At 34.9% G+C, this 21,262-nt stretch overlaps 2 protein-coding genes and 2 non-coding genes across 5 annotated transcripts; 1 reads left to right on the top strand and 3 right to left on the bottom strand.

Moving 5' to 3' along the window:
• Nucleotides 1–44: 44 nt before the first annotated feature.
• On the bottom strand, nucleotides 45–3,897 carry LOC109176256 (beta-glucuronosyltransferase GlcAT14A). The gene is made up of 4 exons (XM_019325714.1): nucleotides 3,232–3,897; nucleotides 2,701–2,776; nucleotides 2,446–2,561; nucleotides 45–1,064 (listed from the first exon to the last, which is right to left on the bottom strand). The coding sequence occupies exons 1-4, from the start codon at nucleotides 3,818–3,820 to the stop codon at nucleotides 556–558; spliced, it is 1,290 nt and encodes a 429-aa protein (XP_019181259.1). The 5' UTR covers nucleotides 3,821–3,897; the 3' UTR covers nucleotides 45–555.
• Nucleotides 3,898–7,185: 3,288 nt separating this feature from the next.
• Nucleotides 7,186–12,093, top strand: LOC109176137 (PHD finger protein ING1). 2 transcript variants are annotated; one of them, XM_019325577.1, is made up of 8 exons: nucleotides 7,186–7,335; nucleotides 8,352–8,423; nucleotides 8,739–8,926; nucleotides 10,450–10,513; nucleotides 10,636–10,741; nucleotides 11,468–11,606; nucleotides 11,701–11,841; nucleotides 11,872–12,093. In XM_019325577.1, exons 1-7 carry the CDS (start codon nucleotides 7,308–7,310, stop codon nucleotides 11,809–11,811), a joined length of 708 nt encoding a protein of 235 aa, XP_019181122.1. In that variant the 5' UTR covers nucleotides 7,186–7,307; the 3' UTR covers nucleotides 11,812–11,841; nucleotides 11,872–12,093. The 2 variants fall into 2 exon arrangements, with proteins under 2 accessions (XP_019181122.1, XP_019181121.1); XM_019325576.1 differs by having other exon boundaries at nucleotides 11,701–12,093.
• An 8,439-nt stretch (nucleotides 12,094–20,532) lies between these two features.
• On the bottom strand, nucleotides 20,533–20,604 carry TRNAC-GCA. The gene has a single exon. It is a non-coding gene; the product is annotated as a tRNA-Cys (tRNA).
• A 91-nt stretch (nucleotides 20,605–20,695) lies between these two features.
• On the bottom strand, nucleotides 20,696–20,767 carry TRNAC-GCA. The gene has a single exon. It is a non-coding gene; the product is annotated as a tRNA-Cys (tRNA).
• Between the last annotated feature and the right edge of the window lie 495 nt (nucleotides 20,768–21,262).

A 21,262-nucleotide genomic window follows, 5' to 3' on the forward strand; every position in this document is an offset into this window, starting at 1 on the left:
GAGAAAGAAAAGCAACTCCCACAACTTAAGCTTCAGACCTTCAGTTCTTCAATTTTCAGCATCTTAATTAAAATGAAGGTACATCACAACCCGAATGTAAATGATTTCAGAATTACATTTCAAAAATCTCACAAATATTTAGTCAAAAAATTAAAGCACATTGCAGGGAGATCTGTTAAGCATCATGGGAAGTAATTCCATTGCCTTACAGTATCAATCTCGGCTTGATATACAACATTTGTAATTTCACAAAGCTCATTTGCGGGATAAAGGGTGAAGCCTTTCGTGTACAACAAAGGACAACTGGGATACATTGGACTAGGGAGAGAATCACCTCATGGACCGGCTTGTGTTTGATATACAACACCTGTAGTTTCCGAGAGCTCATATACAAGTCAAAAATGGGACTTCGCGGGGAAAGAATCATTCGCCTGAAACTGATAAATAACAAATTTGGAAGAATCTAGTCAGTGAACAATTCATTTCAAATGTTCCTCCTCCAACACTTTCTGCCAATGTACTGCTTCCTCACCTAAACCTTTGATTTTTCGAGTGTCACTCCTCTATGCATTGTTGAGACTGAAACCTTCCACCGGCAAAAAGTTCAATGAAATGTTTTTCTAGCCTTTTTGCTCCTACACCTGGTCTTAGAACATCAGCATCTCCCCAAACAGCACACCTGCCACTTTCACCGTTGCCCAAACACCATCCACCAGGGACAGGTTTCCCAGGACTACGGTGAAGAATTTCACTATCAATCTGGTCAAGAATTGGGTCACGTTCCTTAAATGGTGAGGCAAATGCAGCGCCACTCCTTATCATGTCTAAGAAGTCACTGGAGTTCAGCACACGGGCTTCCTTTCTAGAGTTCAGTGAAACATACTGCAGGTTGTGGTTGATGATAGTTCTATTGAATTGCCTTGAATTGCACAATACAGTGGGGAAATAAACAGCATCGGAAGATGGTGTATTTGACAAGTACATTAACAGCGTCCTTGGAAAGTTTTCAGTACCTAGGATGCAGAAGTCTAAGAACTTTCTGCTCAAAATGGAATATGACGATCCTGCAGACAAAAAGAGAACCTCAGGGATCATTTTTCCCAGTACTCTAGCATTAAAAACCTATATGTAGCCAGCTTGTCTGAACTGTGAGGTTTCATAATCAATTAAGTACAGCAGAAAATATGATAAGACATAATGAAATGCATCATCAAGAAATCATAAAAAATCACATATCAAAAATTTTAAGAACTCATACAATGATGGTTAAGACTATCTGCAAGGCACAAGTGAAGAAAAGAAGCACTATAATGGTATTCAGACAGCTTTTATGCCAATTCCTCAGGCTGAACCAACCAGGAGAAACCGGCATATATATGGTCAAAGACACATTGCATTTCAGAAAGAAAGAGTAAATACTTGAGAGAAATCTCGGCTGATCCTAGCACAGTGAACAGCAGCATAAGCTAGCCAGCACAGACACCAAATTCAGGGTGATGTATCCATGTTATGAACATGGCTAAAATTATGTCTCCTTTAGACTTTCTTTGACACACTTGGGGATACAAAATTGAGTTTTTTAACTCAATTATGAGTGGATTATTTATTCATTCTCTCCCTCAAGATCTAAGGCCCAAGACATGACCTTTGCAATGAATTTAATCTTATGTAGACCCAAGCAAACAGTGAACTGTGAGAATATACCAAGTAGGCTCGATTTTTTTTTCCTTTTCTCTTTATACATTTGAGGGTTTCTTTATGTGAGTGTGTATACACTGCCTATTTTTTTTATTTGATATTACAATAATAATAAATATTTACTATTCATGTCCCTGGTGTTACATTGCTACCTGTTTGTTGAAGATCGAGGGTCACCATACCTGTGTCATGTTAGACATCATGCCATTATGGGTGTCCTACAGAGTATTAGTATTTAGTATAGAATTATTTTTATGTATATACTATTATATGTCTATTTAGTAGTTCGTATATACTTCAAGTTCATATAAATATGCACATACATAAATTAGACTCCTTATCACTTTTTTTTAATAGCACTCTTGAGAATAAGAACTGAAACTAATAGTTTACAATGGTTTTCAGTATACTGGTGCTTTTATATTAGGTGTTGTAGACTTGTAGTTTAGAATTCAGAGCATTTAAGGTCAGATATTGAAATAGACGGGTATGAGTAAAATAAACATATCAGCAGAGTGTTGGAACTCTAGTTTGAATTGATAACTGAACTTGGGTTAGATATACATAGTGATGTGTTAATCTTTAGATTCACGAAGATTAAAAGATACTCCGTAGTTAATAGTGTCACAGGAAACATGAATGAGGAAACGGAAGATAAATGTTTTCTATGCAAAAAAACAAATGAACATACTGAGCATTTATCTATCCATGCACAATTGCACAAAACATAAGGATAAGCATGCTCACCCCTGAACACGCGAAAAGAATCCGGCAGAGGCCTCTGCTGAGTTGCATAGAATACGTCACTATCCTCCGCAAGGTACAGCCCGGGATCAACAATTATAGGTTTCAACTTCTGGGATCTACAATGCACAGCAGTGACAGCACACTGATAAAGTTAGAAAAAGATTAAAAACCTTTAAACACCTCCAAGATTTTTAATCAGTCACTTGTGGTGTTTGTACTTGCAAAGTCAAAAAGGAGAAACGGGAATGCACATACTCTCTCCATCCAATATAGCTTGTGTGATTGACAAAATTAAGATCCTTGGGCAGGTACGACAGAATGTGAAGAAGATCTAAAAATCAACGAGACAGATGAATGAAGGACGAGCCCAATACAGTATATATGCAAAGTAAAAATCCAATAACAATGCGATTATGTTAAAATACTTGATCCTTAAAATCCAATAACTATGCGACTATGTTAAACTACTTGATCCTAATGCACCCATAAACAGTAAACAGTAAACTAGCAAAGATACCACATTTACATGCTTTGATAAGAACTCAGAAATCCTATATAAATAGTATATCAATTTTGAAAACCGAGAAATAAACACATTGCAGCCTATAAGCTATATATTCCCAATGTATAAATGCAAACATAAGTGGATGGTAGCTAAGAACAGAAAGTCATTAAAATCTGGAAACAAAGCAGTAATTACTCAATAAATAAAGCAAGTACAAGTACTCCATCTAATATACCCTTTTTAGTACAATAAATTACTGAAATTGGAATGGAAAGATATACCATCTTGAGTTACGAGTGGGTAATCAGCACTAGACAGATTGATGAACCAATCCCAATTGCTGGAAATGCGGAGAAGAATCGATGCGCCATGGAGCGTGGAAGACATGGAAGAGGAGCCTTTGGAGTAGACGAAATCGGCGTTGCCCATGACGTGAACATTACGGGCAGCCCTGAAGAGGGGCACAGTGTTGACGGAGAGAGCCAACAAGTCGCGGTCGGACTTGGGAGCGGAGCGGTCGAGGTGGAGGAGATAGTGATTGCGGGGGTGGTAGACGGCGAAGAGGAGGCGGACGATCCGACCGGAGTCTCCGGCGGATCCGGAAATGTAGTAGGCGATGGATGGGGGGCGAGGCGGAGGGGAAGAAAGGTCGCCGTGGATGAGAACGCGGTGGGGATGTGAAGGGTGGTTGGGGAAGAGAGAGGGGTCGGGTTGGGTCGGCGGTGGAGTAGAGGGGAGAGTGAAGAGGGAGACGATTAGGAGGAGAGAGAAAAAGGTGGTGGTGACGAAGATAAATGGGGTGGAGAGTAGCCTTGTGATGGCGGAGGTGGCGGAGACGGCGGTGGTGGACGGTGGTGTTTGGTTATACATTGTTGACTGTGGGGGGTTGAGAATTTGATACTTTGCCGGTTGATTGGTTTTGCTATGTGATCTGTGCCGACTCTTCAATCTGCATTTCCTTTTATATTTCCCTTTTCTATTTTAATTTTGTTTTTTTTTTTACCTCAATGATTAATTTTCTTCACACTTATGTAATCACTGTGTGCTCAATTTTTGTCCAAGGCTAATAGGCTATTCTAAAGTGCTCATATATATATATATATATATATATATATATATATATATATATATATTTAAACATAAAATAGAAAATACAAAGTTTGAATGAGCACTACTCCAAGACTATTCTAAAGTGTTTCTTTTATTTTTTTTAATAAAAAATTATGTTTACAAAAATTTAAAATTATTATCATTTAGAGTTAATGCCACATGGGGTCCTCCAAGTATATTGGTTTAGCCACGTTTAGTCTTAAATTTTCAAATTGACCTCGTGGTCATTTAATTTTCAAATTGTTTCCATTCTTGGTCCAAGTTAACCACTCATGACTCTTCAACTAACAAATTTTAAAGGCATCTCCATTAAGGGTGTTGTGCACAGATTTTAAGAAATAGAAGATGATTTGGAAGAAAGAGAGTGAAGAGAGAGAAAGGATGAGTGTCTGTGTCTCCTAAAAAAAATGAGAATTTTGGCCGTGAGTGGGTCTCGCCAATAAAGAGGAGAGTTGCGCCTCACGATGCGTGAGGCGCAACTCTTACACACAGGCAAGCGCGTACCGCCTGGGCGCGTAATTTTTTATTTTTATTTTTAATTTCTAGATTTTTTTTTCCCTCCCCTCTCATTTTCTCTTTCCCAATCATACCTGCAAAATTTCCTCAAAATCCTCACACTATTAAGGATGCTCTAACCACCCATAGTCCTTACAGGGAGACCACAAATTGTTACATTTTGAAAGTTGAAAGATCATAGGTGGTAAACTTAGACCACAGATGCTAACAATTTGAAATCAAAAGATCACGGATGATCAATTTGAAAGTTTAGGACTAGACGTAGTTAAGCCACTTTACTCGGAGGATCCAATATGTTATTAACTCTATTATTTTATTATTTTCAATTAACTCATACAATATTTTAACTTCATATATATAATGACCCTTGTTTTTATTTTGCCCCAAACTTATAAAATGATAAGATTGGTCCTGCACAAGTCATAATTATGCATTCTTGAAATATTTAGTTTTATGAAAAATTTAATAATCTTGCGTTGAAATACGTCAGTATACTAAATGATACTTTGATAAATTCTAAATCACTAATTTTAAAATAGACATTTTGAGCATTGGACTATTTTGGTGCTTATATGACTAACGGCCCGTTTGGTTCACGGAATAAGCCGGGAATGACATAGCATTCCCAGTAATAGGCATATTCCTTTGTTTGGTAACCATTTCTATTACCAGGAATAATATTCATGGTAATAGCCTATTACCTCAAATAAGGTAATAGCTATTACTAGGGCTCCCCTGGTATTAGCCTATTACTGAACGCTCAGGAATAGATTTTAGAATCTATTTCCTTTTTTACCCCTTTCTTTAACCTAATTTTTTTATCCTATATATAAATTTATCCTATTTCACCACCGTCGTCGCCACCACCACCATCACCGCCGCCGCCGCCGCCACCACCACCACCAACATCGCTGCCACCGCCACCACCACCACCATCGCCACAACCGTCGCCGCCCCCACCACCACCGCCGCCCCCACCACTGCCACCGCTACCACCACCACTACCACCCAGCACCACCATCGCCACCACCACCGCCACTACCATCACCACCACCACTACCACCCCAGCACCACCATCACCACCACCGCCGTCACCAGAACCACCACCACCGCCACAACCGTCGCCGCCCCTACCACCACTGCCACAACCGTCACCGTCACCACCACCATCGTCGCCCCCACCACTGCCAACGCCACCGCTACCACCCCAGCACCACCACCACCACCACCACCGCCGCCGCCACCACCACCACCGCCACCGCCACCGCCACCACCACTGCTACCACCACCACCACCATCGCCACCATTGCCACCACCATCGCCACCACCACCATCGGCAACATCACATATTTTTATAAGGGTATTTATATCTTTTAAAACATATTTAATTTCTATTCCTTAAATCAACCAAACACTGTAATATAAATCCTAAAGTCTATTCCTTCCGCGAACCAAACAATAGAATACAATTCCTATTTTATTCCTTGCATATTCCATTCCTTATGGAATAGCATTCCTATTACCTCAAAATTCATTCCGTGAACTAAACGTGCTGTAATAGTGAAGGTGATTTTGTGGCGGCTAAGAATGGCTCCATAAGATGTTTGAGTGATGTTCTACTTGCTGAAGCTATGGCTGTAAATGAGGCTTTGTCATGGGCTAAAGAAAGAGGGGATAACAATTTGATTATCTTCTCCGATTGTCAGATGGTTTGCAAATGGTTTGAGAGTATGGCACGCGATCTTTCCTATGCTGGTTGTGTTTTAAATGAGTGTCGAATTCTTAAACGACACTTTGAATCAATGTCTATCCGTTTTATTCCGAGATCAGCGAACATATTTGTTCATGCCCTTACTAAAGCTACTCGTTCACAATCTGAACCTTTGTATTGAACACTTAATTAATCATTGAGTTAATACCCAAAATCGTCCTCGACTATAGTGGTTTTTCTCAATTTCGTCCTAAACGACTTTGGTGACCTAATATCGTCCCAGACTTTTGTGTTTCGCTCAATTTAGTCCTCCATTTGTTATTCCGTCAAATTGGTGTTAATAAATGGACAATTCAGTAACGTCAATATTGATCTATCTTTACTTTCAACTTGTGAAGTGCGAAATTCCTCTTTCTTGTACGAATTACGCCCAAAATTACTCCCGGACCTGCAAATCAAATTTTATATTCGCAGTTTTAGGAGTAATTTTGGGAGTACTTCGTAAAAAAAAAGGGATTTCGCAGTTCACATGTCTATGAGTAAAGAGATGCCAATATTAAAATTACTGAATTGTCTATTCATTTAACACTAAATGGACTGAATAACAAATGAGAGACTAAATTGAGCAAAAACACAAAAGTCTAGGACTAAATTGAGCGAAACACAAAAGTCTGGGACGATATTAGGTCACCAAAGTCGTTTAGGACGAAATTGAGAAAAACCACTATAGTCGATGACGATTTTGGGTATTAACTCATTAATCATTTATAACGTACAAATAAAACGCTTAACGCCTAAACGATTACAATTGCCGAACGCAGAGCACTAGATAAGCCCGAATGAGAATCAGGTGGGCTTAAGGTTATAAATGTCCTTTCAAGCTGCGAATCGATTCCTATATTAGGGCTCCGAACTCAAAACGAACTTCTTCCCGGTTTCCAACCGATATTTGCTAATCCTCGTACCTCGAAGCTCATTCCAAACGCTTTCTGCAAAATCAATAGATTTTGCTGCAAAAGGATGTCCTTCATTGATGAATTTGAAACCAGTATGCCTTTGCTTTCTCTTTATCTCTCTGTATTTGTACGTACGTACGTATACTTTGTATGTCTTTGCAAATCTGTACACAAACAATGCTTCCATTTATTTCTATGGATAATATGCCCTAGGTAAAGCCCTTATGGTGATAGCATGTGACTGTGAAGCTATACTCTGTTGTATTTGAATCCGGGAATTGTTTGAGATTCAGAAGTCTCATCTGAATTTGGGTAAAAAGTTATGGTTTTTATGTGGAAATGGGGAATTGGGATGCGTATCTCATTTGTACTTTATTCTCTGATATTGAAATTGATAGCTCACTTCAAATAATATTCCCCGTTGCCAAGAATTACTGAATCTTTAATTGGGGGTGTTAACACCCAGAAGAAAGAAAGGAAGGGATTTTTGTTCTATGGTTCAGACATCAACTAGTTCCGCAAAAAGAGAGGAAGTTATTTTTCTACGGATTTTGAGTTTTGTGAATGAACTGGACTTTGGCTCCAGTTTCAACTAAATACTTAAAATGTTTTTCATTCAGACCCCGGCGATGATGGAATGGACCAGTATTGGAATATATATATTTTTTTGTTTAATGCACAGCTAAAATGGGGATGAGAATTCTAGAATTGTACTGGGTATATGATATTCTTTCTATAAAAGAAAAAGAAAAATTCTACAGTTATAGATATTTGGAGTTGTAAAAGGAATCCTTCTAAATTCACAGTTAGTTATATTCGGCTCACTTTGATATTTAAAATGTTTGTGGGGGCTGGGGGGGGGGGGGGGGGGGGGGTCCATTGGAGTATTACCCTTGGCACTAAGAATAATGTATTCTACATTTCTACTAAGATTAGATACATATTTACACACCCACACACATACACACAAGGATACCTGAAATTTAGTGGGATCAGATGACTTCAATGCACTTCATGTCTTCATTGGATATGCCCTTTACCCTTGTAACTACTTCCTCCTGGAAAACATTGCTTTGTCATATAATACTACATTGTTCACCATTTTCAGATTTGGAAGTGCTGCCAAATATACTACAGAAGAAGTATGGATTGATGCGTGATCTTGATAGAAGTTTACAAGGTATGATTTGCATCAATGGTGAATATTGCAAATTCTTTGTTGTTTTCATCTCTGAATTTCTCTTATGCAAGTTGGTCTAGCTAATTTCTCCTTAACACATCACACACGGTTTTCTTTACCCAGTATTGCTTTAATTTTTGAATGTACTCAGAGAAACATATTCTAACATTGAGTAGTATATAGGATGTCTCAGTTTTCGACTATGATGATTGGAGAATGACTATTGCTATGTGCAGTTCCTTTTTTCAGTTTTCTCTTTCTCTTCTTCTTCTTCTTCTTATAGCTAATGTTAAGCAAGCCCTTTCTTCTGATCAGAAGTCCAGCGGCAAAATGATCAGCGTTGTCAACTAGAAGTAGAGGATATGAAGCAACGCATTAAGAGTGGCAATATTGCATCAGACTCATCACTTATAAAGTTCTCAGATGATGCATTGGATGAACAAAAGCATGCCATCAGGATTGCTGACGAGAAAGTTGCATTAGCTATTCAGGCATATGATCTAGTATGAAACTCTACTCTTCTACTGCCAATAAAGAAAACCTAACTCTGTGCTATCATTTCCCTGCTAACTCAAGTCTATTCTATGCTTTGCCACTTTCTATTTTACCACGAAATTCAAGAGTTGGATTTTGAGAATTTGATGATTACTTATGCAGGAAGAAAGAACTAGATTGAGCATTCTATCCATGTCAATGTAGGAATAAATTATGGGAAATGTTTTGCAGTTTCTAGGATATTAAAATTATGTGCCAAAGTTCTTAAGATGATTACCAACTTAGCATATCAACTTCTATGCAACAATGTTAGTGGTAATATGATAGCAAGTTGGTTAGAAAAGTAAATATGCAGTCCAAAGTGATAATAGGCAAGGAATTAAAGAACCTTGTATTACTGAACAACCCTTGTTGATCAAGCTTACAATGGCTATCACATTTTCCCAAATACAACAGGGGATTAGCCAATCCCCTTTGTACAGATGCCCTTGAATGCAAGGATATAAGTTCCAGTTTTAGTTTATCTGATGAATAAGTGTACCGACTTCAGCTTAATAGATTGCAAGATTGTTAATCAAAGGTAAGCTCAATGACTCAATGTAGAGACTTAGAAGAATGGATAAAGATTTAGGTTTAAGGCTTTTTATGAATTGAATAAAACGTTTGTGAAGTAGGTAAGAATTTAAAACTCAAGTTTGAGTAGTAAGTGTGAAGAATAAGGCAATTTGATCAGGTAATGTTTTTGACATAAGTTTGACCACTAAAGATTAAGTGATACATGCTTGGGACTATGATTTTTAGGAAGTCTTATTTTATTATATTACATAGTTTAGATATTAATAAATTACTAAATAGTTATTTAGAAACTAATAAATAGTTATTTAGAAATTACTAAATAGTTACTTAACTTATTATTCTTAGTCTTCGAATTAATTTAGGTAGTTTAATTATTTAGAAATAAACTGGAAGATTTCAGCAGATTACTTAGCTTATTTAGCCATTCTATGAGTTGTATTTTACGCTATAAAAAGGGAGTATTATTCAGAATAATGGAAGCAGAAGGTGTTACCATGAATATTCCTAAGTTAAAAAAATTGCTTTGGAATAGCTTTGAAGGAATTGAAGCCTTTACTCCAAACCAAACTGATTTTGAAATCATTGACTCAAAACTTGTTTTCAAACATATAGAAAGGGAATGGTTTATAAATTGAATAGGAGGGAATGAATTCAAAAACCGCTTAGGAGAGCTAATTGAGCTTACTTATGTTTAACCAAATTATTTGACCTTTAAAGCTTTAACCTATTAAAGCTCTCCATGAATTTGCATCATTGCATTCCTTATTACAGGTCTGGAAGAAAATGGATTAGGAATTCCTTCACACTTAAAACACAATTGTTGGCTATATTATTTGTTAACATCAAAATCAAGATTGTTAAAGAGCATAGTGCTAACAATAATTTTCATATTTTTGAACAAAAAAAATAAATTATCCAATATTCTCTGAATTCACAAAAAAACTTGACACAACAGGTAGATACTCATATTCAACAGCTTGATCAGTACTTGAAAAAATTTGATGAGGAGCTCCGTAGAGGTAAATTTCTCCTAGCTTAAGTGATTTCCAGCTGCTTTCTGCCTCAGTGGAGTTGGTGAGATTTATCCTTCTGTATCATAGAACAATTTCAACTTTTATCCAATATTCTTTTAATTTAACAGTTGCAGAGAGAGAAAATGCAGTAGCCACAGGTTCAACTACTTCAAATGTTGACAACAATGTGAAATCTGGAAGATCTGGTGATAGTAGCAAAGGGGGCCGTAAAAAGTATTGCATTCCCTTTTCTATTTTAAACTTCTTTTGTGTTAAGGTCTATGTCAGTTTTGTTGAGTGTTTGACTTACATGTTCTGCATCTTTTAATGCTGTTTGACCCAACCTGAGGTTTTTGAAAAAGAGATTTTTTAAAGATGGTTGAACTTTAAGGTTATTTTTTAAAGAGGTTTTCCTGCTTTTATATATATATATATATATATATATATATATATATATATATATATATATATATATATATATATATATATGCATTTTTGAATTATTAGTGTTTGACACAGCTACTTTTTGGAGTAAAAATTTTCAAAAAAAGTTGTGCAAAACAAGCACATAGAAACTGGATGGCGTTAGTCCTTTTCAGTTCATATAGGCTTTTTTTCGTTTCTGTTTTGCTTTGAATTCAATCTATTGTTTTTATAGTTCAATCTATTGTTTCTAGGAATAAATAAACAAAAGAGAAAATGGTTTCCAGTGTGTTCTACTTTTTTGCTTGTGTTCTGAGTTGATTGAAATGCTTTAATTTCATGGGGTGTATGCAAAATCTTCATGATTTTCCATTCTTTGAGTTCACTAATTCAATTGTTTTGTTGTTAGAATTTAGAAATGACAACATTACTTTTGCAAGGCTTACATCTCAGTCATATGGGTTTATTTTGTATTTTATGTGAAAATATTGTGAACTGCACAGGCAGATTATACTAAACAACAGTCCATATGTGCAGGACTCGTCTTGCAACAGCAACACCCGCAGCTAACCCAACCGGTATGGATTTGGATCTACCTGTTGATCCAAATGAGCCAACATATTGCTTCTGCAACCAAGTCAGCTACGGTGAAATGGTTGCATGTGACAATCCAAACGTAAGCTACCAGCACTTTACGGCTTTGGATCTTTTTTCTAATATTGGTTGCATGCACAGCTTTTATTGATGAGAAGTTTTTGCCCTCTCGACAGTGCAAGATAGAATGGTTCCACTATGGTTGCGTTGGCCTTAAAGAGCAGCCTAAGGGTAAATGGTACTGTTCTGATTGTGCTGGAAAGCGCGGGCGTAAGAAAGGCAAGTAATAAAAGTGTGCGCAGAGAAATTGTGCCATTTCAGTTCTTATTGTCGGTAGACATGGAGTAACTTTGTGTATATTATTTATTGCTTCGGTTTTAATCTCTTTGTTGCTCCCTCTGTATCTTTATCTTTATGGTGTCACATAATATCTGTAAGAGGTTATGTTAATGTGTAGTAGTTTTTGTAAGAGAAGGTTTAGTTGAAAACATGAAATGAAGCACCCATATTTGTATTAACTATTGTTGCCCCTAATGTTGTATTTGAGTTTTCTCTTAAACCTTCTTATTCCTGTAGCTAAGGAATATGGCCTATGGGTGGGTTTAGTTTCTGGAAAAAAAATTATTTTTTTAGGAAATAAAAAAACATGCTTTTTTCAGCATTGTTTTCCATTATTTCATCTGAAAAAATTGTTTTTCATTTTTTCAATTTAATAAAGGATTTGGAATTTGGAAACAATTTTTATTTTTGTTTTTAATATTTTTTTTTCAAATATAAAACCATACATAACTTTATTTATAATCACTATCATTACAGGCAAATACCACTATATCTATCTACTCATATCATCTACCCAACCACCTACAAGTATACATCTACTACCCCTACCTACTCTATCACCACTTATATGTACTTATTTCAGCATAACTATTACTCATGATTTATATATTCACTACTATAATTATATATAATATTTTATGTTTTATCTATCCATCTTACTATAAATGACTATTTAAGGAGAAAAACTCAAGGTAAAAAGGGGCATGCTTCTTTAAAATTAGACATGAGAATTCAGTGCGATATTTTAAGACTTATTATGCTAGGAATGGGTTTATGTGAGAAATGGGTGAACTTGATCCTACAATGTCTGTCCATTGTCTAGTATTTCATCCTTAACGAGGGAGTTAGAATTGGGCCCTGTGATCCTCAATGGGGACTCAGGCAAACCTGTTTGACACTACTCATATGATACTCAAAATCACCCCCGCAGGCTCGTATACACACACAATTGAGTATGAGGCACGAGAATTTTACAACTATTCGAACTCGTTTCAAACTTGACTATCAACAAGTCATGCCCATCTATTACAATTCAGGTAGACGATATTATTTTACCCCTATTGACATCCATGGATATTATTTATATAATTCGAATTTAAAACTCAAAAAATAGCACTCAAAATTTTGAATATTCAAACCAACCAAGTCCAATGCACATACATGATCGCACCACATGATATTATTGTCACCTTTCACAAACATTAATTGTACGTTAAAATGAAGGAAAATGATCGAGTTTAAAATAACCCTTATTTTTTTATTTGAAAAATAATATGATTTGTGAGTTAGATCGTGGTATATATTTAGCTCCTAAATTATATTTGTGATTATCTTTAACACTCAAGTTATGCACAAAGAGGAAAGTTTAGTGACTTTAGTCCCTAAAGGATCAAATTCGCCAATTTATTTTTTTTGATAAAGAGGAGGGGAACACCCAGGGGTCATTATACGACCCTCACAGTGATGGTTTCGCCAATAAGGCCTAACTCATCTTCGCGTAGTGTTCTCTGGATATCTCTCGGTGGTCTTCCAAACCAGCTGAAAACTTCATGATACGGTAGAAACCCTGGGTATACCCAAAAAAATAGTTCATGATGGACTAAAATTATCACTTCACGCATAATTTAAATATTAAAGATGATCACACATATAACGCAAGGACCAAGTCGATCAAAAACACAACTTTCTTTTAAAAATATTTTGAAGTTTAGATATTGTATTTTTTATTTTATATTGACTTTTAGAGATTAGTATTTACTATTTAATTATTTATTAGTGGGTTGGTGTTGTTTTTAGTTATTAGTATAAGATTTTGAATTATTAAATAATTAATATTTATGTACCTAAAGAGAAAAAAAAAATTCAAAAATTGAGTAAATATTCAAAATGGTCACTCGACTATAACATAATTTACAAATTGATCCTTGACTATTGATTGAATCTGATTAAATCTTCAACTATTCATTTTTTACATGATCTGGTCCTTTCGTCAATTCCTCGTCTAAAACTTGTAATCTCTGAGTTCATAAGAGTAATTTCATCAATTTTTACATAATTTGGTCCTCCGTCAATTCCCCGTATTCTCTACTCAGATTACAATTTTGTTACATAAATATTATCGCAATGACGCAATGTACCTTAAATCTTGCTTGTTCCAAGCCAATATGATCGATACTGCGTCGCCGGAGGCCATGGTGGGCGTCAATGAAGGAAGACACAACCATGGCAAAAATAGGGTAAGAAGACTCATAGGTAACGGAATTCTTAGATCTGGGATTCGATTCTTGGGTGAGTTCTCCATCTTTGAAGGAAAATGGGTTAAAATTTGATTCTTAGGTAACTAGATTTGTTCATGAGAATAAACATGTGAGTAGAGGAAAATGAGTTAAAATTTGATTCTTAGTTAACTAGCTTTGTTCATGAGAATAAACATGTGAGTAGAGAGAGCACTTAAAATTGACGGATGACCAAATTAAGGTAAAAATTGATGAAATTACTTTTGTGACCTTGAAGATGATGGGCTTTAGACAACTGAGGAATTGAGGACCAAATTAGGTAAATATTTAAATAGTTGAGAATTTAATCCGATTCAATCAATAGTTGAGGATCAGTTTGTGAATTATGCAATAGTCGAGGGACAATTTTGGATAGTTACTCTTAAAAATATATCCTTATACTTTTTAGGGAAAATGGCACTTTTTCTCCATGAATTACATACTTATAGCACTTTTTCCCCCTTAATTATTTAGTAAGCACATTAGCCCCCTCAATTATTCTAAAAGTGGTGGTTTTTCCCCCTGATATATTAAATTGACATTTCTACCCTTAAAGTAAACATTTTATTTATTTTACTTCTCCAACAAATTATTGCGTATACGTAGGGATGACCACGGTTCGGTTCGAACTGAACCGGACACTAATGCAATCGAATTAAAAATTTTCGGTTATGATTCAGATCTATAACCCAACATTTGGATTTCAATTTATTGAAATTATGAATCAAACAAATTGGATCCTGAACTGCTGAACCGTGAACCGGGGGTTCCAGATCCGGTTCACGATTTTGAACCGTCTTTATTTTAAATTTTTGTTTTTTTTTTTAATTTTAAAATAGTCTAAATTCAACAATAAATGTATTTTATTTTTTCAGTTCGGAACATAAACCGTCCGTTCCGGTTCGCGATTTTAATAAACTTTAAATATCGGGTTTCGATTCTAAATTGTAATTGAAATATTTCGGTTTGGTTGCTATAGTGTTTGTTTGGTTTGAATCAAATTATGGTCATAATTTGTTGGAGAAGAAAAATAAATAAAATGTTTATTTTAAATATTTATTTTAAGGGTAAATATGTCCATTTAACATTTCAGGGGGAAAAACAACCACTTCAATAATTGAGGGGGGAAAAGTGCTATAGGTATATAACTTAGGGGGAAAAAGTGCCATTTTCCCTACTTTTTATATTTACACATTTTTTTCCACATTTCGTTTATACTTTTTTAAAAATGTTGCTTCTCCATTTCTTATTGGGACAAAGTAGAAATAAACTATTCAACTATTTAGAAAATATCAATTAAGCCATCGAATTCAAATAAGCTCCAAAAAGATCCACAAACCCAAAAAGTGTTGCAATTACCTTTTTTTTTAGCAGGTAACTTACCGGTTTTGCTTACCTAGATTGCCACGTAGATTTTAATTTTAAAATTTTATTCCATAGTGGATCACAAAAATAAACACTGCCTTTTTAAGAAGATCTTGTTCGACGTCCTCTTCTTCACCATCAGAAGAATGCTGCCTTATTGATAATTTGAGCTTATTGCTACCCGATTTCGTTTCCACTCCACTAATGAAGAGCTGGTCTTATTGATAATTTGAGCTTGTTGCTACCCGGATTTCGCTTCCGCCTCCACTAATGAAGAGCTGGTTCGACATTACCTAAACCCCAAAGTTCTCAACTTCCCTTTGCTAGCTTTCGTCATCCTTGAGAATTGAGATTGACAATATCTGCAAATATGATCCTTGGGATTTGCCAAGCACGCTTTGTTGGTTTCTGATATTCTTTTCTACGGTAAACAAATGCGTATATTTAATTTGAGTGTTTATTATATTCATGTGGTTTAGATGGAGAGAGGTACTTCTTCAGCACAAGAGAGGTGAAGAACGACCGTGGGAACCGATGCAACAGAGCCATCGGTAAAGACAAGAAAAACACTTTCTGGTGTGCTGCAACGCCTCATTGGAATGAAGAAAACTCTGGTGTATTACAAAGGAAAGCCTTCAAATGATTCCAGAACTGATTGGATCATGCACGAGTATTGCACATCCATTGCCCCTCAACCACACGTTTCACGTCCAAGGTCACTGCACAGAGCCTCCAGATAATTTGAGCTTGTTGCTACCTGGATTTCACTTCCTCTCCACTAATGAAGAGCTGATCTTATTGATAATTTGAGTTTGTTGCTACCCGGATTTCGCTTCCGCTCTACTAATGAAGAGCTGGTTCTGCATTACCTAAACCCCAAAGTTCTCAACTTCTCTTTGCTAGCTTTCGTCATCCTTGAGATTGACAATATCTGCAAATATGATCCTTGGGATTTTCCAAGCACGCTTTGTTGGTTTCTGATATTCTTTTCTGCTGTAAATAAATGCGTATATTTAATTTGAGTGTTTATTATATTTATGTGGTTTAGATGGAGAGAGGTACTTCTTCAGCACAAGAGAGGTAAAGAATGATCGTGGGAACCGATGTAGCAGAGCCATCGGTAAAGACAAGAAACGCTCTTTCTGGTGTGCTGCAACGCCTTATTGGAATGAAGAAAACTCCGGTGTATTACAAAGGAAAACCTTCAAATGATTCCAAAACTGATTGGATCATGCACGAGTATTGCACATCCATTGCCCCTCACATTTCACGTCCAGGGTCACTGCACAGAGCCTCCGGATAATTTGAGCTTGTCGCTACTTGGATTTCGCTTCCGCTCCACTAATGAAGAGCTGGTTCTACATTACCTAAACCCCAAAGTTCTCAACTTCCCTTTGCTAGCTTTCGTCATCTTTGAGATTGACAATATCTGCAAATATGATCCTTGGGATTTGCCAAGCACACTTTGTTGGTTTCTGATATTCTTGTATGCTGTAAACAAATGCGTATATTTAATTTGAGTGTTTATTATATTCATGTGGTTTAGATGGAGAGAGGTACTTCTTCAGCACAAGAGAGGTGAAGAACGACCCTGCGAACCGATGCAGCAGAGCCATCGGTAAAGACAAGAAACGCTCTTTCTGGTATGCTGCAACACCTCATTGGAATGAAGAAAACTCTGGTGTATTACAAAGGAAAGTCTTCAAATGATTCCAGAACTAATTGGATCATGCACGAGTATTGCACATCCATTGCCCCTCAACCCCACGTTTCACGTCCAGGGTCACTCCATAGAGCCTCCAAAAATTGGGGGCTCAATTGTAATTTTTTATATATATATACTATAGCCTGCTTTATATATATATATATATATATATATATATATATATATATATATATATATATATATATATATATATATATATAATTAGGTGAGAATCATGCCCCACGTTGGGACAAATCCAAACCATTGATCTAGTAGATTTAACGGTTGAAAATAAATAAAACATTGTCATTTACCTAATCACCTTTAACACTAAATTAATTTTACTAAACATTTCTATACAAAATTACAAATGGCTAAGACAATTCATTGATAAAAATCGCTAAGATTATTCGCTGATCAAAATCACTAACACAATTCGCTAAGGGCTATTCTCAAACAAATTAAAGCCATTAGTATTAGAATAGGGTGTCAATTTTGACGATACCTAGCTTCGCCATCCATTATTATATATATAAAGCCATTAGTATTTGGGTACTAGGACAGAAGTACCATATGCAACCAAGTTACATAATCATAACTAGGGATGATCACGATTCGAATCGAATCGTGTATTGTTACAAATCTGAACCAAAATCGATTGTACGGTTCTGGTTAATTAAGGTTCACAAAATTTTGAAACTGGAACCGTCCATATAAGGTTCCGGTCCGGGTATCTTGAAACCGCGAACCGGAACCGAACCGTGGGCACTCCTAATGATAACCAAAAGATATACATCATGAATTAATACCATAATGTGCAATTAGCAGCTTGCTTCAATTCCTGAGTTTTTTTCCCTTGTCATAACACCATGGATTTGACAAGCCCCATATTGCAAATAAATACTATCATCATATCATAAAATGAAAATATGGTATTAGTCTATGCCACTGATAGAAAATTCCATAGAGATGGCATGATCCGATCCGGAGAATCAAAGTAAACTTAGTAAAGTTGACAGAGAGAATTATTGGATCAATGCGATCCCTTTGGAATCTTCCACCAGCACCATCTATCAAACTCATTACGTATTGAAGAATGGAGGAGATGAATATGAAAATTGGGTGTCATGAGCATTGCATATGAATATAATGTATGTTCCTTATTTATATACATGGAAACCACTGAATTGCGTGTATGTTTGTTTATTCTTTCTTTATTCATGTAAATGGTGTGAAGAAGAATTAAACGTTACATACACTTCATCAAATTTGTCTTTGTTTTTTTAATAGAATATAATCTACTTAGTGATCATTTTCTAAAAAAGCCAATCAAATAATGCATATTAAATGATAAATATTACGAGCTAAAACGGTAAATTATAATTAATATCGACCAAGATGATTCACTTTACATTGTGGACTCTAGTTCAAAATAACATTCGAATTATGTGTATGCATGAGCGGATCCACAATGGGGGTAATTGAAGCATGTGTTCCATCTCAACTAAAAGTCTAAGCTGATAATTAGATTGCACATTAATGATCATATGCTCAACACGGGTGATGGGGCAGTTGCCCCCACCCTCACTCGACCCCATTATATATATGTATGTATATTTGTCTGCATGGGCAGCTCAACTGGTCATAGAGGTGAATGTTTGGAAGAATGACCAGCAGTGTGGGAGCAATCTCTCAAAGTGAGGAGGACTCGTTGTGCACAGTAAGCAAATGTCTAGCCTCTGTGGTTCATGTTCAGTTGAGTTACCATGACTTACATTATAATAAAATATTATACAAAGAATTTAGTGAAGTTTAAGGTAGCTTTAATGGTAATGAGCATTTAATGGTAATGAGCATTATTATTATTATTATTATTATTATTATTATTATTATTATTATTATTATAGCTAGAGGAAGGACAAAAGATGGAAATGATGTGACCAACAAGTATACATTTGAAGTATTTCTAATAGTTTAGTTGTAATTAAAAACTAGAAGATACATACTAGTAAGTGGTTATAATAAAGAAACTTTATAATTTTGACGAGGTTAACAATAATGGCTAGAGTTTCAAATCTAACATTGAGGTGGTGGTCAGAGGCGGACCCAGCATGGGGGCAGTGGGGGCAGCTGCCCCCACTCACCCCACCCCCTAGCCCTTGTAAGTATATGCATATATATATATATATATATATATATATATATATATATATATATATATATATGTGTGTGTGTGTGTGTGTGTGTGTGTGTATAGTACACATTTTACGTATATCTATTTGGAAACGAATAATTTACATAATAGATTAGTTAGTCCAGTTGGTAGAGGCGTGTACTGTGTTCTAATAGGTCAGGGTTTTGAATCCCCTTCTCAAATTATCTTTTTTTTTTTGGCTTCCAAAAGCTTTTTTGACTTTCAAGTTTCAAGTTTCAAAAGCTCCTCTCTCTCTCTCTCTCCCTATATATATATATATATATATATATATATATATATATATATATATATATATATATATATATATATATATATATATATATATATATAATTCTTTTTTATATTAATAATGACCTGTATAATTTATAACATATTTTTTATTTGAATTATTTTATCAAATTAAATATATTTTATATTTTATATATTATGAATATTTTTATAAAATTTTGATGTATTTTATTTTTCACTTATATCCGCCCCCACTGAACAAAATTCCTAGGTCTGCCACTGGTGGTGGTGAGAATAAAGATTAATAAAATTGTATTATGATTATCTTACAATAACGATTAATAAAAAAATAAAATTGTATTATGGGAGAGCATTATTGATTATTTTACAAATTTAAAATTAAATATTCATTAAACTTAACTTTCACAATGAAAATTGATACGAGAATGTGAGAATTATGAAAGGTAAATAATATAATATTTCTTATGCAATCGAATCTAAATATTTAATTAAATTAATACATAAGTTATCAACTCTCAAAGAAATTCATTTTCTTCTCTCAAAAGTATTCATTTTTTGAAATGATAATATATCAACAAAAATGATTATTATCTTATAACTCCTTAATTTAATTATATGAACACAACATATATTAATTTTATTATAACAATCAATATTATCTCGTAAACCCAAGGGTAAGCTTTAAATCCTCAAAAGGGCCCCCCAACCGGGTTCGAACCTGTGACTTCTTGATCTGCAGTCAAATGCTCTACCACTGAGCTATGGACCCAACTGTGTTAACATTATTGTTATTAATTTTATTATTATCTTTACAAATAAACAAAATAAAATACTCAAATGGGCGATCTTTGAATAACACAGGGCCCAACCGGGTTCGAACCGGTGACCTCTTGATCTGCAGTCAAATGCTCTACCACTGAGCTATGGACCCAACTGGTAACATTATTGTTATTAATGATATTAGTATATTATCCTTACAAATAACAAAATAAAATACTCAATTAGACGATCTTTTAATAAAGAGGGCCCAACCGAGTTCGAGCCGGTGACCTCTTGATCTGCAGTCAAATGCTCTACCACTGAGCTATGGACCCAATTTGTTATTTGTTACGAGTATTTTTTTTATAAAAGAAAAGGTTATTTCCTTCTAGGTGTTGAATACCATCCGGTAGACTCTATTTCAAATTAGAGGTGTAAATGAACTAAGGTATTCATGAGCTATTGATCTTAATTTGATGAATATTTAAATTTAATTTAGTTAAGTTCGAACTTAAATATAATTTAGGTAATGAGTCGAGTCAAATTTAAGCTTCTTAATAATTGACTCGCGTAGCTGGTAAGCATAATAGATTTTTTTTTTTTTTTTAGTTTTATATATTTTATATCTAATATAAATATAATATTTTAAATTTAACTAATTTATTTATATTTTTATGTGTATTTGTTATAAATTAGCTATAATCAAAATGTAATGTTAAGTTTTTTATAATATTTGGATGTAAAATACTTATTATTATTATTATTATTATTATTATTATTATTATTATTATTATTATTATTATTATTATTATTATTATTATAAAAATAGA

The sequence above is a fragment of the Ipomoea nil genome, unplaced genomic scaffold (genome assembly GCF_001879475.1).
Source record: "Ipomoea nil cultivar Tokyo-kokei standard unplaced genomic scaffold, Asagao_1.1 scaffold0688, whole genome shotgun sequence".
Classification (NCBI taxonomy): Eukaryota; Viridiplantae; Streptophyta; class Magnoliopsida; order Solanales; family Convolvulaceae; genus Ipomoea; species Ipomoea nil.